Raw genomic sequence first — 15,298 nt, 5'->3', positions numbered from 1 at the left:
TTGCAAAAGAATCCTTCTGGTTGTCAAGAAATCTCAAAAACATGAGAAGAGATCTGGAGTGTATAACTCAGCCCCTTTAAAACTTAAAAAAGTGTTTGCTGTTTTTTTTATTTATTTTTTATTTTTTATTATTCAACAGTAACCACATCCAAATGATATAAGAGAAATACCAAAACATCCAAAGGCAAGAACAGCTTCTTAATTATTTACTGGTGGATTACTTTGCGCACCGTAAATATTGATGCTGGATTGAAATGTGTGTGTTTGGATGTGTGGATAATATGCAATGCATCTAAACCATAAATTAGTTTTGGGACAGCTGCATTAAGAGGCAGCCATCAATCAAAAGAGCAAAAGAGTCAGTGTACTCTGCCTGGCATTTAACAGCGGAGAGCTCCTGGCGACCGCTGCCTGATGCAGGCGAGGGTCCGTCGCGCTCTCTGCCTTCCACCGTAAACGTCCCCCTCAGCAGCAGCACTGAAGAATGACACAGCTAGACCTCATGAGGCATGTTGGGCATTCTCAAATGAGGCATGCCAGCCGTCTCCCAGCGGAATAAGTAAAAATGTCTTTGTGAGGAAGCAGAAGATCTGCCGCTTCACACTGCAATTTCCCCCTGACGCTGCCAGGAATTCTGGGGGCAGGAAATCATTTTACCCCTCTAAACCTTGAGCAACGAGCCAGCGGGTTGAAAAGATCTGCATGGATTGGAGCTTTTCCGGACAACATTCCCTTCATAGCTGATTACAGCGTAAAATAGATTAAATTACAGCAGCTCTACAAGTTACAAAAACTATGCTGCTTTAAAATATGTGGCAGGACAGGGGCGTGAGAAATGCACATGGGCTTTGACAAGTACTGGTGTGAATGAGCTAATAGACTGAATACATATCAGGTACACTAAAGCAATATTGATTGTTTTGCCATAACAAGCACCCTTGGATTTCACACTTTTCATTAGTGACTAAATGACAATCATCTCCTCGCTCATTAAATTAGTCAAAAATAGTCCTCTCACATCACCAGATTGAGACATCGATTCCCATCTGACATTCACTGCAGAAGAATGCATCTCAAAAAAGCAATAGATTGATAGGTCAAGATCACTGAACAATGTCTAAACTATTAAACGGACCTCCGCTGATCACTTTATATTAATGTTAATAAAATGGGAACATATGCAGTACACTTTATAAGCACTATAAATAAGTATTCATTAAACATGCTTTTACACAACTAACAGACAGTCAGACAGACAGACAGAGAAAGATGGACATATAGATGTACAGACAGACAGAAAGAGACAGATAGACAGACATATGGATAGACAGACAGTCAGACATACAAGAAGACAGATAGTTGGAAAGACAGAGGTAGACAAATGGACAGACAGACAGATGGGCAGAAAGAAAGAAAGATAAAGAAAGATAAAGAAAGATAGTGTGACAGAATGAAAAATCTGCGGAGACAGATGGAAAAGACAGACCGAAACAGAGGACTGAATGGACAGACAGACAGACAGACAGACTGAGACAGATGGATAAACAAGTGGATGGATAGACAGACAGACACACAGAGATAGCTTTCCTGTAGCTCAGTGGTAAGAGCATTGCGTTAACATTGGAAGGTTATGGGTTGGATCCCAGGGGATTGCACATACCAAAGTCTAAATGTATAGGTTATTGCCAAATGTATAAATGTAACAAAATCATAAATCACGTTATATATATATAAAAAAAAAAACTTTATAAATCAGGGGTTCTCAACCTTTTGCAAGCTGGGCCCCCCAAAGCTGGTTCATTGCAGTTGGGGCCCCAGTGCCCCCCCCCCACATCACCTTGCATATAAAGATAGAAAGATAGCCCTAGGCTATTATTTTTAGGCCCACATTATTATTACTATTATTATTATCGTCAGTAGCGGTAGGTAGGCCTATTATCATTACTTGGCTATTTTTATAATTGGCAGTAGCACCAGACTTCTAATGTGAGCTACAGACATTATTCTTGGCTCAATGTTTGATAAACATAGCCTCAAATCATCCTCGATTTGTGCACGATTGCGGTATTTCGTTTTGAGTGCAGTCATTTTTGAGAATCCTGCCTCATACAAATATGTCGACGTGAAAGGAAGGAGAATCTTCAAAGCGACGTCACAGAGTTCAGGATATTCCTGCATCAATGCTGCCCAGAATCACGAAAGAGGGCAGGAGCTAAAGAGTTCCTTCAGTCTATTGTCACTCTTCAGCTCAATAAGCTGTTCCTGCATATCAATTGATAGCTCGTTTGCTGTGCACACAAACGGATCTCGAACCCATGCAAAAGAGCGATAATCCTCTTTAAAGTACGTCGCAAATTGTTTTCTCATTGCTGACAGGTGCTCAGATGCTGATTGAAATAGGGAGGAGAAATCGTGTGACATGCCTGCATCAGTGATAAAGTCTGCAAGGCTGGGGAACATGTCGCAGTTCCCTCGACTGATGCAGCCATGCCAGAGGTCTAGTTTTTGTGTGAAGGCGTGCACTTTGTCTGCAAGGAGCAAAATATGAGTTCTGCGGCCTTGCAAAGACAGGTTGAGGACGTTCAAGCTGTCAAATATATCGAGCAAATAGGACAGAGACGCAAGCCACATAGTGTCATCCAGATGCTTCGCCAGATCTGATTTGATTTCTGTCAAAAAACACTTCACCTCCTCTCGCAGCTCATACAACCGCTGTAACACCCGCCCCCCTGTAGAGCCAGCGAACTTCAGTGTGCAGAAGCAGCTGTTCGTGCCCTGACCCCATCTCCTGGCAGAGGACCCCAAACAAGCGAGAGTTTAGCGGCCATGATTTGATGAGATTTATCATTTTCACGGATTGGTTCAGCATTTTTTTAGCAGCTAGTGCTTTGCAATGGACCATGCAATGTATCCATTTCACAAGTGGAGCTACTTGCTGAACACGAGCAACTAGGCCACGCTCACGCCCCGTCATTGCCTGCGCACCATCTGTGCATAGGCAAACGCATCGGTCCCAAGCCAAACCATTTTCACAGATAAAAATATCAAGGACATTGAAAATGGCTGAAGAGGCCGGCAAAACAGGACATCCTCCTAAATCGCCTTGTCCCACAGATACCTGACATAGGTGAGGAGCTGTGCCTGCCCAGCAATATCAGTGGATTCATCCAGCTGCAGCGCATAGTAAGGACTCTTTTAAAAAAAAACTCTATCAGTTGCTCTCTGATATCATTGGACATGTCTACAATTTTCCTAGCGACTGTGTCATTGGACTGTGGTACTGTACCGAGTTTGGCTGCTGCACTATGGCCTATCATTATTCTGCACATGTCTTATGCCATTAAGGTCTTCTTCCAAACACCCGACTACCTGCCCTCTAGATCCCATCTCAACCCATCTCCTCCAGGCCATCTCTCCATCGGTTGTTCCCTCTCTGACTCACATTATCAACTCGTCTCTCACCACTGGCACATTTCCTACACTCTTCAAAGAGGCCCGTATTACCCCACTACTAAAGAAGCCTACTCTTAATCCTGCACTGTTAGAAAACTATAGACCAGTATCCCTACTCCCCTTCGCTGCTAAAACTCTAGAACGTGTTGTTTGTAACCAGCTCTCATCTTTCCTCACCCAGAACAACCTCCTGGACAGCAACCAGTCTGGGTTCAAGAGCGGTCATTCCACTGAGACTGCGCTGCTCTCTGTTATTGAAGCCCTGAGACTGGAAAGAGCCTCCTCTAACTCATCTGTTCTTATCCTACTAGATCTATCTGCCGCCTTTGACACCGTTATCCATCACATCCTCCTGTCCACCCTCAAGGCAATGGGGGTCTCTGGAATGGTGCTACAATGGTTCAGGTCTTACCTCTCGGGTAGGTCCTTTAGAGTATCTTGGAGAGGTGAGGTTTCGGAGTCCCATCATCTCGACACAGGTGTGCCTCAGGGCTCAGTGCTTGGTCCGTTGCTATTCTCTGTATACATGACATCCCTTGGCTCTGTCATTAGGAAACATGGCTTTTCCTATCACTGCTATGCGGATGATACTCAACTCTACATGTCTTTTCGCCCTGACGATCCGACTGTCTCTGCACGCATCTCAGCTTGCCTAGCCGACATCTCGCTCTGGATGAACGCCCATCACCTGCAGCTGAACCTTCCAAAAACAGAACTGCTTGTAATCCCGGCTGACACGAAGACTCATCACAACCTTTCCATTCAACTGGGCTCATCAACCATCACACCTTCCAGAAAAGCAAGAAACCTGGGAGTGGTGATCGATGATCAGCTCAACTTCACTGATCAAGTTGCCAGCACCGCCCGGTCCTGTAGATTCATCCTCTACAATATCAGGAAAATTAGACCCTTCCTATCAGAGCATGCTACACAAATCCAGGCTCTTGTCCTGGCCAGACTGGACTACTGCAATGCACTACTGGGAGGACTTCCAGCTTGCACAACCAAACCTCTACAGATGATCCAGAATGCTGCGGCAAGAGATATCTTTAATGAACCAAAGAGAGCACACGTCACTCCTCTACTCATTAAGCTACATTGGCTTCCCGTAGTCGCATCAAATTCAAGACTCTGCTCCTGGCCTACAAGACCACTACTGGTTCGGCACCACCTTATCTTAAATCGTTAATGCAGACATATGTACCCGCCAGATCCCTACGCTCTGCAAACGAACGACGTCTTGTGGTGCCATCCCATAAAGGTAAAAAATCTCTCTCGCGCACCTTCTCCGGATCTGTTCCACCTATGTGGAATGATCTGCCCACTGCTACAAGATCTGCAGATTCTGTAGCCATCTTTAAGAAACGCCTGAAAACACATCTCTTCCGCCAACATCTGACTGATCTGTTCTGACTCTTTTCTTCTCTACTCTTAAAAAAAAAAAAAAAGAATGAATGAATGGTTCCGTATACTGTTTTAGGTTATATGAGACTAGTCTTCTTTTTGATTGCACTTATGCTTTTGTTGTACTTATGCTGTCCTAATTGCTTCCATTATCTACCCCACTTGTAAGTCGCTTTGGATAAAAGCGTCTGCTAAATGACTAAATGTAAATGTAATGTAAATGATATGCTGCCCGCAAAATGAGAGTCTCGGCGATTGTATGCGGTTTACTCAGTTTACCGATTCTTTTGGCCACTACATAAAATGCCTCCAAACACTGTTTAGACACAGTGCTGTGCACTGAAATGGTTGCCTGTTGCTGATGGAGGCCATCAAGCTTTCTTATAAAATATTCAGCCGGTTTGTTTTTAATGCCAGCATGCTTTGTTTCGAGGTGCCTGTTTAATTTGCAGGGCTTCATACTGTCGTTTGCCAGCACCTCGGCCGACACGACACACTGAGGTCTCAGATTAGCCGTGACTGTAAACCCAAACAGCAGGTATGCTTCATCGTACCTGGTGCAAGGACCTTAAACTTTTGAGGCTTGCGCAGCTTCTCGAGGAGAAAATAAACAAATGAGCGCCATTTTCTAAAGTCTATGAGCGCAGCACACACAAATAAACTAAATTGACATACTGTAGTTAAATTTCAAAATTTGGTGTTTTTATATTTATAACTTTTGAATACAGTTCACCAACATGCATCACATGACCTGACGACCAAGAGAGCTGACAATTGACCATCACTTAATTTACCATCACCTCACGATTGAAAATGTGACACTGATTTCATATACCAGTTCAACAAACAAATTAATAATATTAAGTCAATTACATTTAGACAAAATAATGACTGTTTAGGTCTATTTTAGCAGCGAAAATAGATCCGATGAATCCAAAGAAAGATCACAGCATAGCGCATCTCACAGCAACACTCAATCGTGTTTTGAATGATCAGTGTTTTGAACGAATCGGTTGAGTCAAAGATTCAATGACCCATGCACAAACATCCGTCTCATTCTTGAGTAATCGGCCGTTTGAACGAATCGTTTGAATGAACGACTCAATGACTCGCTTAATAAAACCACTTATCACCTGCGGTTGCGCTAACTGTCCACAAACCAATCAAATTTGTTCAAAATTCTTTTTTTTTTAAATCAGTCCAATAACATTTTACTTTTTATTCAGGAGTTATGTAACTACAAAACTATAACTTTTTATGACAGTAGTTTATGATAAAAATGTGAACATTTTATTTTCAGGTTTTTTCCCTCCCATCCTGTAGCCTACTCGCGCTTCCCCGGGAGAGAACTACTGTTATAAGAGATAGAAAGAAGAATTGACAGACAGAAAGAAAGATTTTTTGACAGAAACAGACAGACGGGTGACAACACAGACAGACAGAGAGACAGACACAGAGAAAGAGACAGAAAGACAACCATGTGGATAGACAAAAAGACAGTCAGACAGACAGATGGAAGAACAAATGGATAGACATACATACTCGCAGATATAGGCAGACAGCCAAATGGACAGCAAAAGACAGACGAAATGTAAGAAAGTGACAGAAAGAAGAATTGACACATCAGACATACAGACAGAAAGTTCAATAGACAGAGACAGACAGACAGAAAGAAAGAAAGACAAATGGACAGACAGGTAGACTTGCAGAGAAAGACAGTAAAACAGACAGAGAAAAATAGACACAAAGACAGGTGTACAGAGACAGACAGAAACAGACAGCTAAATGGACAGACAGGCTGAAAGAAAGATGGACAGACAGGCAGAAAGAAAGATGGACAGACAGGCAGAAAGAAAGATGGACAGACAGGCAGAAAGAAAGATGGACAGACAAGATAGACACATGGAGAGAGAAAATAGACAAACATTGAGAGACAGACAGACACAGTTAGACAGACATGTGGATAGACAAACAAATGAACATACGGAAAGACATACAGAGGCAGATAGATGGATGATGATGGGCGGGAAGATGAAAGAACAGAAAGACTTATGGACATGTGGATAGACAGAAAGGCAGTCAGATAGACAGACAAGCAGACAGGTGGAGACGCAGAGATAGACAGACAGCCAGAGACAGATGAAACGTTAGAAAGAGACATAAAGAAGAATTGAAAGACATACATAGAGACAAAATGTTGAATAGACCGAGACAGACAGACAGATAGAAAGACAGATGGACAGACAGGCAGACTTGCAGAGAAAGACTGCAAAACAGACAGAGACAAACAGACAGAAAGATAGACATGCAGGTGTACAGAGACAGACAGATAAATGGACAGACATGCAGCAAAGAAAGATAGACATATATAGAGAGAAACATAGACAAATATACAGATAGAGACAGACACAGACACAGGTAGAGAGACATGTAGATAGACAAACAAATGGACAGACAAGACGGAAAGAGAAGCAGATATATGGATGATGACAGACGGGAAGATGGAAGAACAGAAAGACTTATGGAGAGACAAGCAGAAAGACAAATACAGAAAGACAGACAAATGGACTGAGATACCGATGGATAGACAGAAAGAGACTGAGGCACAGATGGAAAGGCAGACAGAGACATGTAGACAGACAGATGGATAGACAGACGGATAGATTCATAGCACTGTAAATTGCATAATGATATCATGCATATCAGTTTCACAGATTTTCTCTAAATAGAGAAAATCAAAGCAGAGAGAAATGAAAATGAGGTTTTAAATCATGGCTGTAAAAGAGACAGAGCTCAGCTGGAGACTGTTCCAATTAGCTGTCTTTCCTGATGATATTGATCATAATATGAGCCCTCATGAATCCTGTGGAGTTGCTCAAGTACAGTGTCATCCATCACAGAGTATTTCCGGCCTAAAGAGAGTGGAAATATAGGAAGGAATAGAAATATGCTGCGGATACTTGCGGCCTGCGGACCCCTAAGAGCAATGAAAGCGATCTTTTTGATGCATTCATAAGCGAAGTTCTTATTTAGATACGTCTGAATGATGAGTCAAGAGCTGACCCACTTGATTTAGAGTCCCACGAGGTGAGATCTGCTCAAAGGTACAATCCAAGGAGCCGCTTTGAAGGGCAGCGAGAGGAACAAAACATCAAAGCGATATTACTCTTAAAATAACAGTGGACATGAAGAAAGCTGTTTAAAGTCAAAGTGTGTGGTGGATTGTGTGATCTAATAGGTGGGAGTATGCATACTATATGACTGCGGCTGGAGAGTCGACAGAAGCGGGGGAGGCTGCGTTATGATCTCAAGTATACTGCGATCCATCATCATGGCTAGCATTTACAAAACATCTTCCTACGAAACACCAGTAGAGCTCGGCCATCTCAGAATACCAAAAACATCTCCAGTGCCTAGCAATCCTAGCTTAAAATGGTCTGTGTGTTGACAGAGTTCTAGGCGCGATAGGAATGAAGCAGATATCTTCCTCCCCACGAGAACATCAGGTCAGACATTCTGAATAATTAATCATAGTGTGCACAAGCCAGAATGTAGCAGAGGAAAACATACAGTACTATGTGCTCTTCTACAATATACTTTAGTTACTAGGCATACAATGTAGGCGTATACAGCAAAACATTCAAAGTACTATATTTGAAATGACTTACTGTCAATAACAGTCATATTAAACCTTGATTATCAATATTGCATTAATACTACGCATTCGATAATAATGTAAACAATATAGTACACTCTGTTCTTGTGTGTGATTCATTGGACAAAACATTAAATTAACGAAACCATAGCTGTATTTAACTGATATAACAGTTTTTACATTGAATCGCGACACAGATGTGAACGATTCTGCATCGATGCATTAAAACAAACAATCAATTATTAAATTAAATTAAATTATTAATAAACTATTTTTATTATGTCTCATCGTATTTGAAAATGTCGCTTTTGACAAAAATCATACAAATACATCTTTCAAACTCTATTTTCAGCCCTAGCATATCTCTCTCTCTCTCTGCCCCGTTGAGGCAAGCTGTGCGTAAATAAAGCACAATTTTACATGTTCATAATGTAGAATCGAATCGTTAAAATTATAATCGTAATTGAATATAATAAAACTGATATACATATATATACATATATTAAATCAACAGATATTACGATAATATCTCTATTCTGAATTCATTTGTTGTCAATAATCTTGTGAAAAGTGAAAATGTAATATGGTGATAGCAACAGCATTAATAAAAAGATGAGTTTAATGTAATTTGATTTACCAATTTGCCAAGTTTCCAAAAGAGTGAGTCTAGCTTTTAGGGTAGTGCTTATAACTAATCTCTGAAGGGCATAAATGCACAACGTTTGCTTTTATTGACACTTAAGATTCAATTAGACCATTAAAATAGGGTTTATATGGTTCAAAATGCAGAAAACTTGGTTAAGAAATGATCTACCAAATATTTGGAAAAAAAATTATAACTACAGCATGACTGTGAAAATTAGTTTTATTATTATATTGCTGCTGTCCCTCGAAAACCTCCATATTTCATGACTTTAGACATCATTTCTGGCTTCTGATTTGAACTTCAGTACGAAAAAAAGACTGTTTCAACCAATCAAATCACAACTCTGAATTCATTCACATCATCACTTCACAAGTACACTGTATTTTACTTCTTGTATTAAACCTTTTTTATCCAACAGGCTACAATGGCTCTATGGCAAAAAAGATTTCTCCCATCTTTTTATTCTCCCCGCACTACTGGTTGCGCAATAACTGAGTGCTCTCTGGATTTTAAAACAGACTGACTTTATATCTCAGTTGATTAAGGCATCAGTTGTGTGTAACGGAGGATGGATTGATTCGATGGCTGCTCAGTGTCACATTCATAAATGTAGGACTGGGCTCAACTTGCTGATGCAGCGCGGTGCAGGAGTTTGTGGAGAGTTTTGGAGACGGCGTGAGAATGTTGGAGGCAACAGCTGCTCCCTGTGTGTGATTAATGAGGTAAGATCCTAGGCAGACAGTACTGCTTTACCTCCAATCATAACACAGTCTTAACCAATGCCTGTGAAACACAAAGGTGCCTTGGATTTCACACTTTAATAATTTGATAACCGGCCCTCACCGTTGTGTGAAATGTAGTGGAATGTGTATAATTTATGTATTTATTTCAAACAGTTTAAAATAAGCACACAGGATGAAGAAGCTTTGAAACCGCCTTCATTTATAATGTTGCTGTGGATCTCTGGAATTATGGGTAGACGGGTTCAACCAGGCCAAGGGGGGAAGTGTGGTGTTCTCGACTTCACCTTTATGCAACTCCAGCAGAAAACTGGATTAAACCAGTTGGCACGGTAAAGATGGACCCATAGTTATCCATTTATATCTCTTTGCATAGTTTTTGTCATTTGGGTTTGAATGTAGGGTCTATACATACTCTGTTGAATCTAATCGGTCTTGTGCAAAAAAAACTTTAATACTTCATATTGGCCAATTTCCATATCCCAAAGGCTTTCTGAAAAGCTTTTTAAATTCATACCCTAGTGCCTTGGACTCACTTCTGTAGTTTAAACTATCGCAATATTTTGAAAAATCGATTTCCCCCACCCTTACTCTATGTGCTTGGTTTTAAGGCAGAGGTTGTGGCGTTTCAAAATTTGTTTTGTGGCTTGTTTGGCCACTGTGCCTGAGGGGCAGGATTTATAGAGTGTTTACCAAGTATAGTTTCTGTGTTCCCGTTTTCCAAAGAGTTGCTCATTTCTTCAGGATTGTTATTTCTTTCATTTACTTTTTATTTGAGACATTGTTTTTGAATGTCTATCCCTGTGTGCCTTTAAAAAAGAAACAACTATAAACAGACAAACATTATCTTCTTTCATTACATCACATTACGTCACTATGAACACTATTCAAAGAGCTTCACTCCAGCACGCATGCAAATGATCTGAAGACTCGGGACGAACAGGTAAAGAAAATTTCCCTACAACGCAGCATACTGGACATGCGGCTAAAGTGACCCGGTGCAATGCTCTGTAATCTGTATTCTCGGCCAGACAGGAAGCAAGAGGAGGCACAAAAGCTCCCAGAATTCCCTGCAGTGGGACTGATTAGAATAAAAGACCCACAGTACAGGCGAAATGAGCTCCTGGGAGCCAGGACACATTAACAGCACTAAGAGGCGTTTCATTCCAGCTCATTGCATGGCTCACAGATCAAGACTCCATAGTCTCTCTGACATAAAACAGCTATCAGCATTTCTCTCCTTTCATCGGCAGTCCATAACCCCTTCCGCAAACTCCATAATTCGCTCTCGGGCGGCCATATCACAAATGGGAGCCGTAGACGTTCGCTTGGCAGCAACGTAAACATTGCAAATGAAATTCGCCAGGGAAATGGAGTAGGTGGAGAGCCACCATCCCCGCGGCCCACTTAATTTGAAACATGTGCCTATAGCCAAGTACGATTGCGCATATATATCTGCGACGTCGCTGCTGCATCTGTGACTTTAAATGAGATGAACGAGGTGATTTATAAAACGCCACAGAGAATCGATTCGAAGAAACTGAGGGAAGAAAGACGCATGCATATATAAACCGCGACCGGCACATTTACTTATTAAATGCAGCCCATAATTTGAACGATATTGGAGAAAGAACAAAAATTTGATGTTTGCCGCTTCTCAGACGACCCCTTCAGGGTTTATATTTCTCCCTTCTCCAATGTCAAATCACTGAATGAAAACCAATCCATCTTTCAGATGCATTTCATTATAATCTCCTTGCAATTAAATGGACGGTTCAATGGCATCGTTGAACTATTCATGTGCATTCCAAATAATAAATGATGCAGTGGAAAAAAAAATATTCTAGCAGTGACTCAATGAGTTTTTCACACAGAACCCTTCTTTCGCATTGTGTTGCTCATAAACCAATAAAATGAAATGAAATAGCCCTGAAAAGAATTGTTAACTTGAATTGCACTTCGGGAATGTGTTTGAACTTTTCATACTTTCACAATGAGTCTGAGAATAGAGACCGTCCAGAGGATTCGTCGCATCGGATTCATAGACTAGAAAAAACACAACATTTTTACCCTGCAGTTCAGATGTTAACCGTTCGTTGGGTAAACTTGAAATCCATGACAGCTAAATAACAGACTGGCAAGAAAATAAATTGTTTTTAATCCTGCCAAAGCAGCCCAGGTTGTACTAACTAGGGCTTTCACTTCTAGCGTAGCAGAAAAGAAAAATGATGCTTAAATTCCTGTTGGCCTTCTGATGACATATGATAAGTTTCAGGTTGGATTCTTAATAATTTTGACTTGTAAATCAATACTCGACATTAACTGAACCCTGGCCAGATATCCTCAGCACCAGCAAGGATAGCACATAACACGCTTGAAGAATTCAGAGCACTTCAGGATCAATGGATTTTTACTCTCCCCCAAACTCTGAATATGACTGGCCATTTCAGTTTATTATACAAAACCAATGTCACGCAGCTGCACTGAGATAAATTTTGTAATCAGAGTGTAATTTTTATCCTGGTATACTATAGTGTTGTTATCCAACAAGCCGATAAGTTGCAGATCTAACTCTTTTGCTATACCCAACACATGGGCATTAGCAGACAAGTGCATTCATAATTTACTTCTATTCAAAAGCAGTGAATATCACACAGATGATCTCAATACACATTGTTTATGTATACACTAGCTGAAACACATCTGGATTGTTTACCATTGTAAAGTAAGCTTATATTCTTACCTGACATGATAGGCTGGCCCGTCATACTCATGGGTGCCATTCCAAGATTGTTCATAGCAGTTGCCCAAGCGTTCGGGTCAGACATAGGCATCGGCAAAGAGTTAGAGTCCATGGCAATATTTCGGAGACCCTCTGAAAGAGAGAAAGCAACACATTTCTGGGTTTAGAATTATTGTTTGTTTTTCATAAACAGTTAAGGACAAATGTAAAAATGTTGAATCTGAACAAATTTAGATGCAGAGTTTTTATATATTTTTTTTAGCAGGAATAATTGAGTAATTGAGTAATTTTACAAATAAAATGATCTTTATTTAATTTAAATGTTTTACATATGAGATAAAATGATCACATGATCAAGCCATTTAAATATACTTTTTGTACCAAATTTTTTAATTGTAAATTCATCAAAATAAATCTACATACATTTATAGACATAACAAATACACACATAGCAATATGTCTGAATGAAAACAGTAATTTTGAGAAAAATATATTATTTATACATTGTTTTAACAATGTGAGACAATGTCAGAAGCTCTCTCTCATTTATATTTCTGGATTTAATATACATTTAGAACATGCCATTTATTCAAATACATGTAGCATGAATTCACACGTTTTCATTTTTTCATAGACTTTAATTGCACACATGAAAGGTGTAAATAATATTTGAAGTTTTCTTCAGTAAGAAAGGAATAAAGAAAATATAAAGCTTAAAGTAAACATAATTGACAAATATTAGAAGGTTGAAACAAAAAAAAGTCAGAATTATTCTCCCTCAAAAAATAAAACATTTAAAAACTAAATTTTAAATATTACTAAATATGTAATGAAATATATAATGTTTTTAAAAGCTTAAAGGAGCTGTATGTATTAGTTGGGCTGTATTAAACCAAACAATACCTTAATATGTTCGTAGACATTTAGGAAACATGCAAAGTTCATATAGTAGTTTGTCCAAAAAACAATGCTATAGCCAGTTATTCCATTATGAAATGTGCGTTCCGTGCCGGGATGTATAGTTTTGTTTTGGTCTGTGTGACCCTGCCCACCGACGATTTATCCACTAATGTATTTCGATAGCTCGGTTGCCAGTTGGCGACAATCACAGCATATTGCAGCAAACAAAGTATCCGGGTCAGAGCAGATTCCACCCTTTCCGGTACGTTTACTTTGCAAACTTAGAAAGAATTATTTTATTATTTTACAACTTACGAGGAGTAATATAAAATGTTATTACGGTTATTTAAACAAGACAGCAATATGGCCTATAAATACGACCTCCGGAGGACGCAACCTCTGAAGCGAGCTGCTAAACAACAAAACCACTGCCAATGTATAAATTATCAGATTAACTTACAGCATAAGAGTTTATGCTTTCTATTACACTTCTGTAAGTGTCTGGCAACTCCTGTGAGCATCAAGTCTGAGGAGGAGGACGGGCGGGGAAAAACCCTCGCCCATATTTTGAAATTTTGCTGCGATACCAAGCTCAACCGCTAGGTGTCAATGTTATATACAGCTACTTTAATGTTTAATAAAAACGTAATGAATAGTTTATTAGTTAAACAGATTAAGTTAACATCAGTTTAGCAATTAAAACAATAACATGACACATTTTGTACTTTTTCCGAAAACTATTAAAATTGATCAAACAGCAGGGGCGTTAACATGCTGTACCCCTTCATCACCTCATTTAAAAGCCCCTTTCTCTTAGAAAGAGCAATAAGACACATTTTTATAAGATGAAACTCCTGCCAGAGTTCTAATGAACTTCAGGAACGCCCACTTAATAAGAATGAGTGCTATAAACAGGGAAACACAGAGTTCAGAATGTTCCCATATCTGAGGTGTGCCCATAGGGCTTCAAGCGTGTGTGTGTGAGAGAACATATGGTTGCTGTGAGGAGTAGGCGGCAGTAACGTGGATCGGGTCATTTCCGCAACTATTGAGAAAATTTCATTGTGTTTGTAGAAAAATGATTACACGGAGCTCGCAGAGCAGAAAAACATCTGTGATAATTTGATTTCAGGTCCTTCAGAGGCATATCAGAAGGGGTGTGGGTCAAAACATCGAAAAAAGAACATCTATTATTTTAGCAGAAAACAGATTCTTTCAGGAGCTTTCTGACACGTGCGATTTTATTATGAGTTTCACTTTGATCATCTAAAGATAAATGACTTCTCTGGGGTTTTAGTGTATCTGCGTACATTCAAATAATCTTGTTATGTCAAAATTAGCGTTAATACGTGACAATGTGATTCTGCTTCCATCTGTTCACATCCTCGGCTTTGAAATTATTCGTTTCTATGGCAACGCTCATAACTCCAGAATAAATCTTTGTTCGTATTTGTTGCTAAAAATTAAATCACTACATTTATTTACATCTATATTCTTATTAACATATATCATATAACATTCTATATCAACAAACATTGGAAATTAAGCTCTATCAGTGAGCACATTGTTTATCCTGCTGCACTTCTTCATGCTGGACATCTGAACAACACCCCATTAAGGAAGTGTGTGTGATATACACAAAGAACGCAGGTTCTTTGAGGATGTCGTCCAAGATACATCCCTCAACTGTCTTTCTTTCAGCATTCCCCCACACTCTACCTAAACATACAGCAGAGATGCAAGGTTTCTGGAAACGG

At 39.8% G+C, this 15,298-nt stretch overlaps 1 protein-coding gene across 10 annotated transcripts in view; it reads right to left on the bottom strand.

The window, feature by feature from the left end:
• Positions 1 to 15,298, bottom strand: part of enox2 (ecto-NOX disulfide-thiol exchanger 2) — a 238,919-nt gene that overhangs the window by 62,492 nt on the left and 161,129 nt on the right. For all 10 annotated transcript variants that reach the window (XM_056769092.1, XM_056769099.1, XM_056769097.1 and 7 more), the window contains one exon: positions 12,642 to 12,773. In XM_056769092.1, coding sequence (XP_056625070.1) covers positions 12,642 to 12,773 — 132 coding nt within the window. The remainder of the gene's footprint in view (positions 1 to 12,641; positions 12,774 to 15,298) is intronic.

The sequence above is a fragment of the Triplophysa dalaica genome, chromosome 16 (genome assembly GCF_015846415.1).
Source record: "Triplophysa dalaica isolate WHDGS20190420 chromosome 16, ASM1584641v1, whole genome shotgun sequence".
Taxonomy (NCBI): domain Eukaryota; kingdom Metazoa; phylum Chordata; class Actinopteri; order Cypriniformes; family Nemacheilidae; genus Triplophysa; species Triplophysa dalaica.
This window is presented reverse-complemented; position numbering and strand designations above follow the sequence as displayed.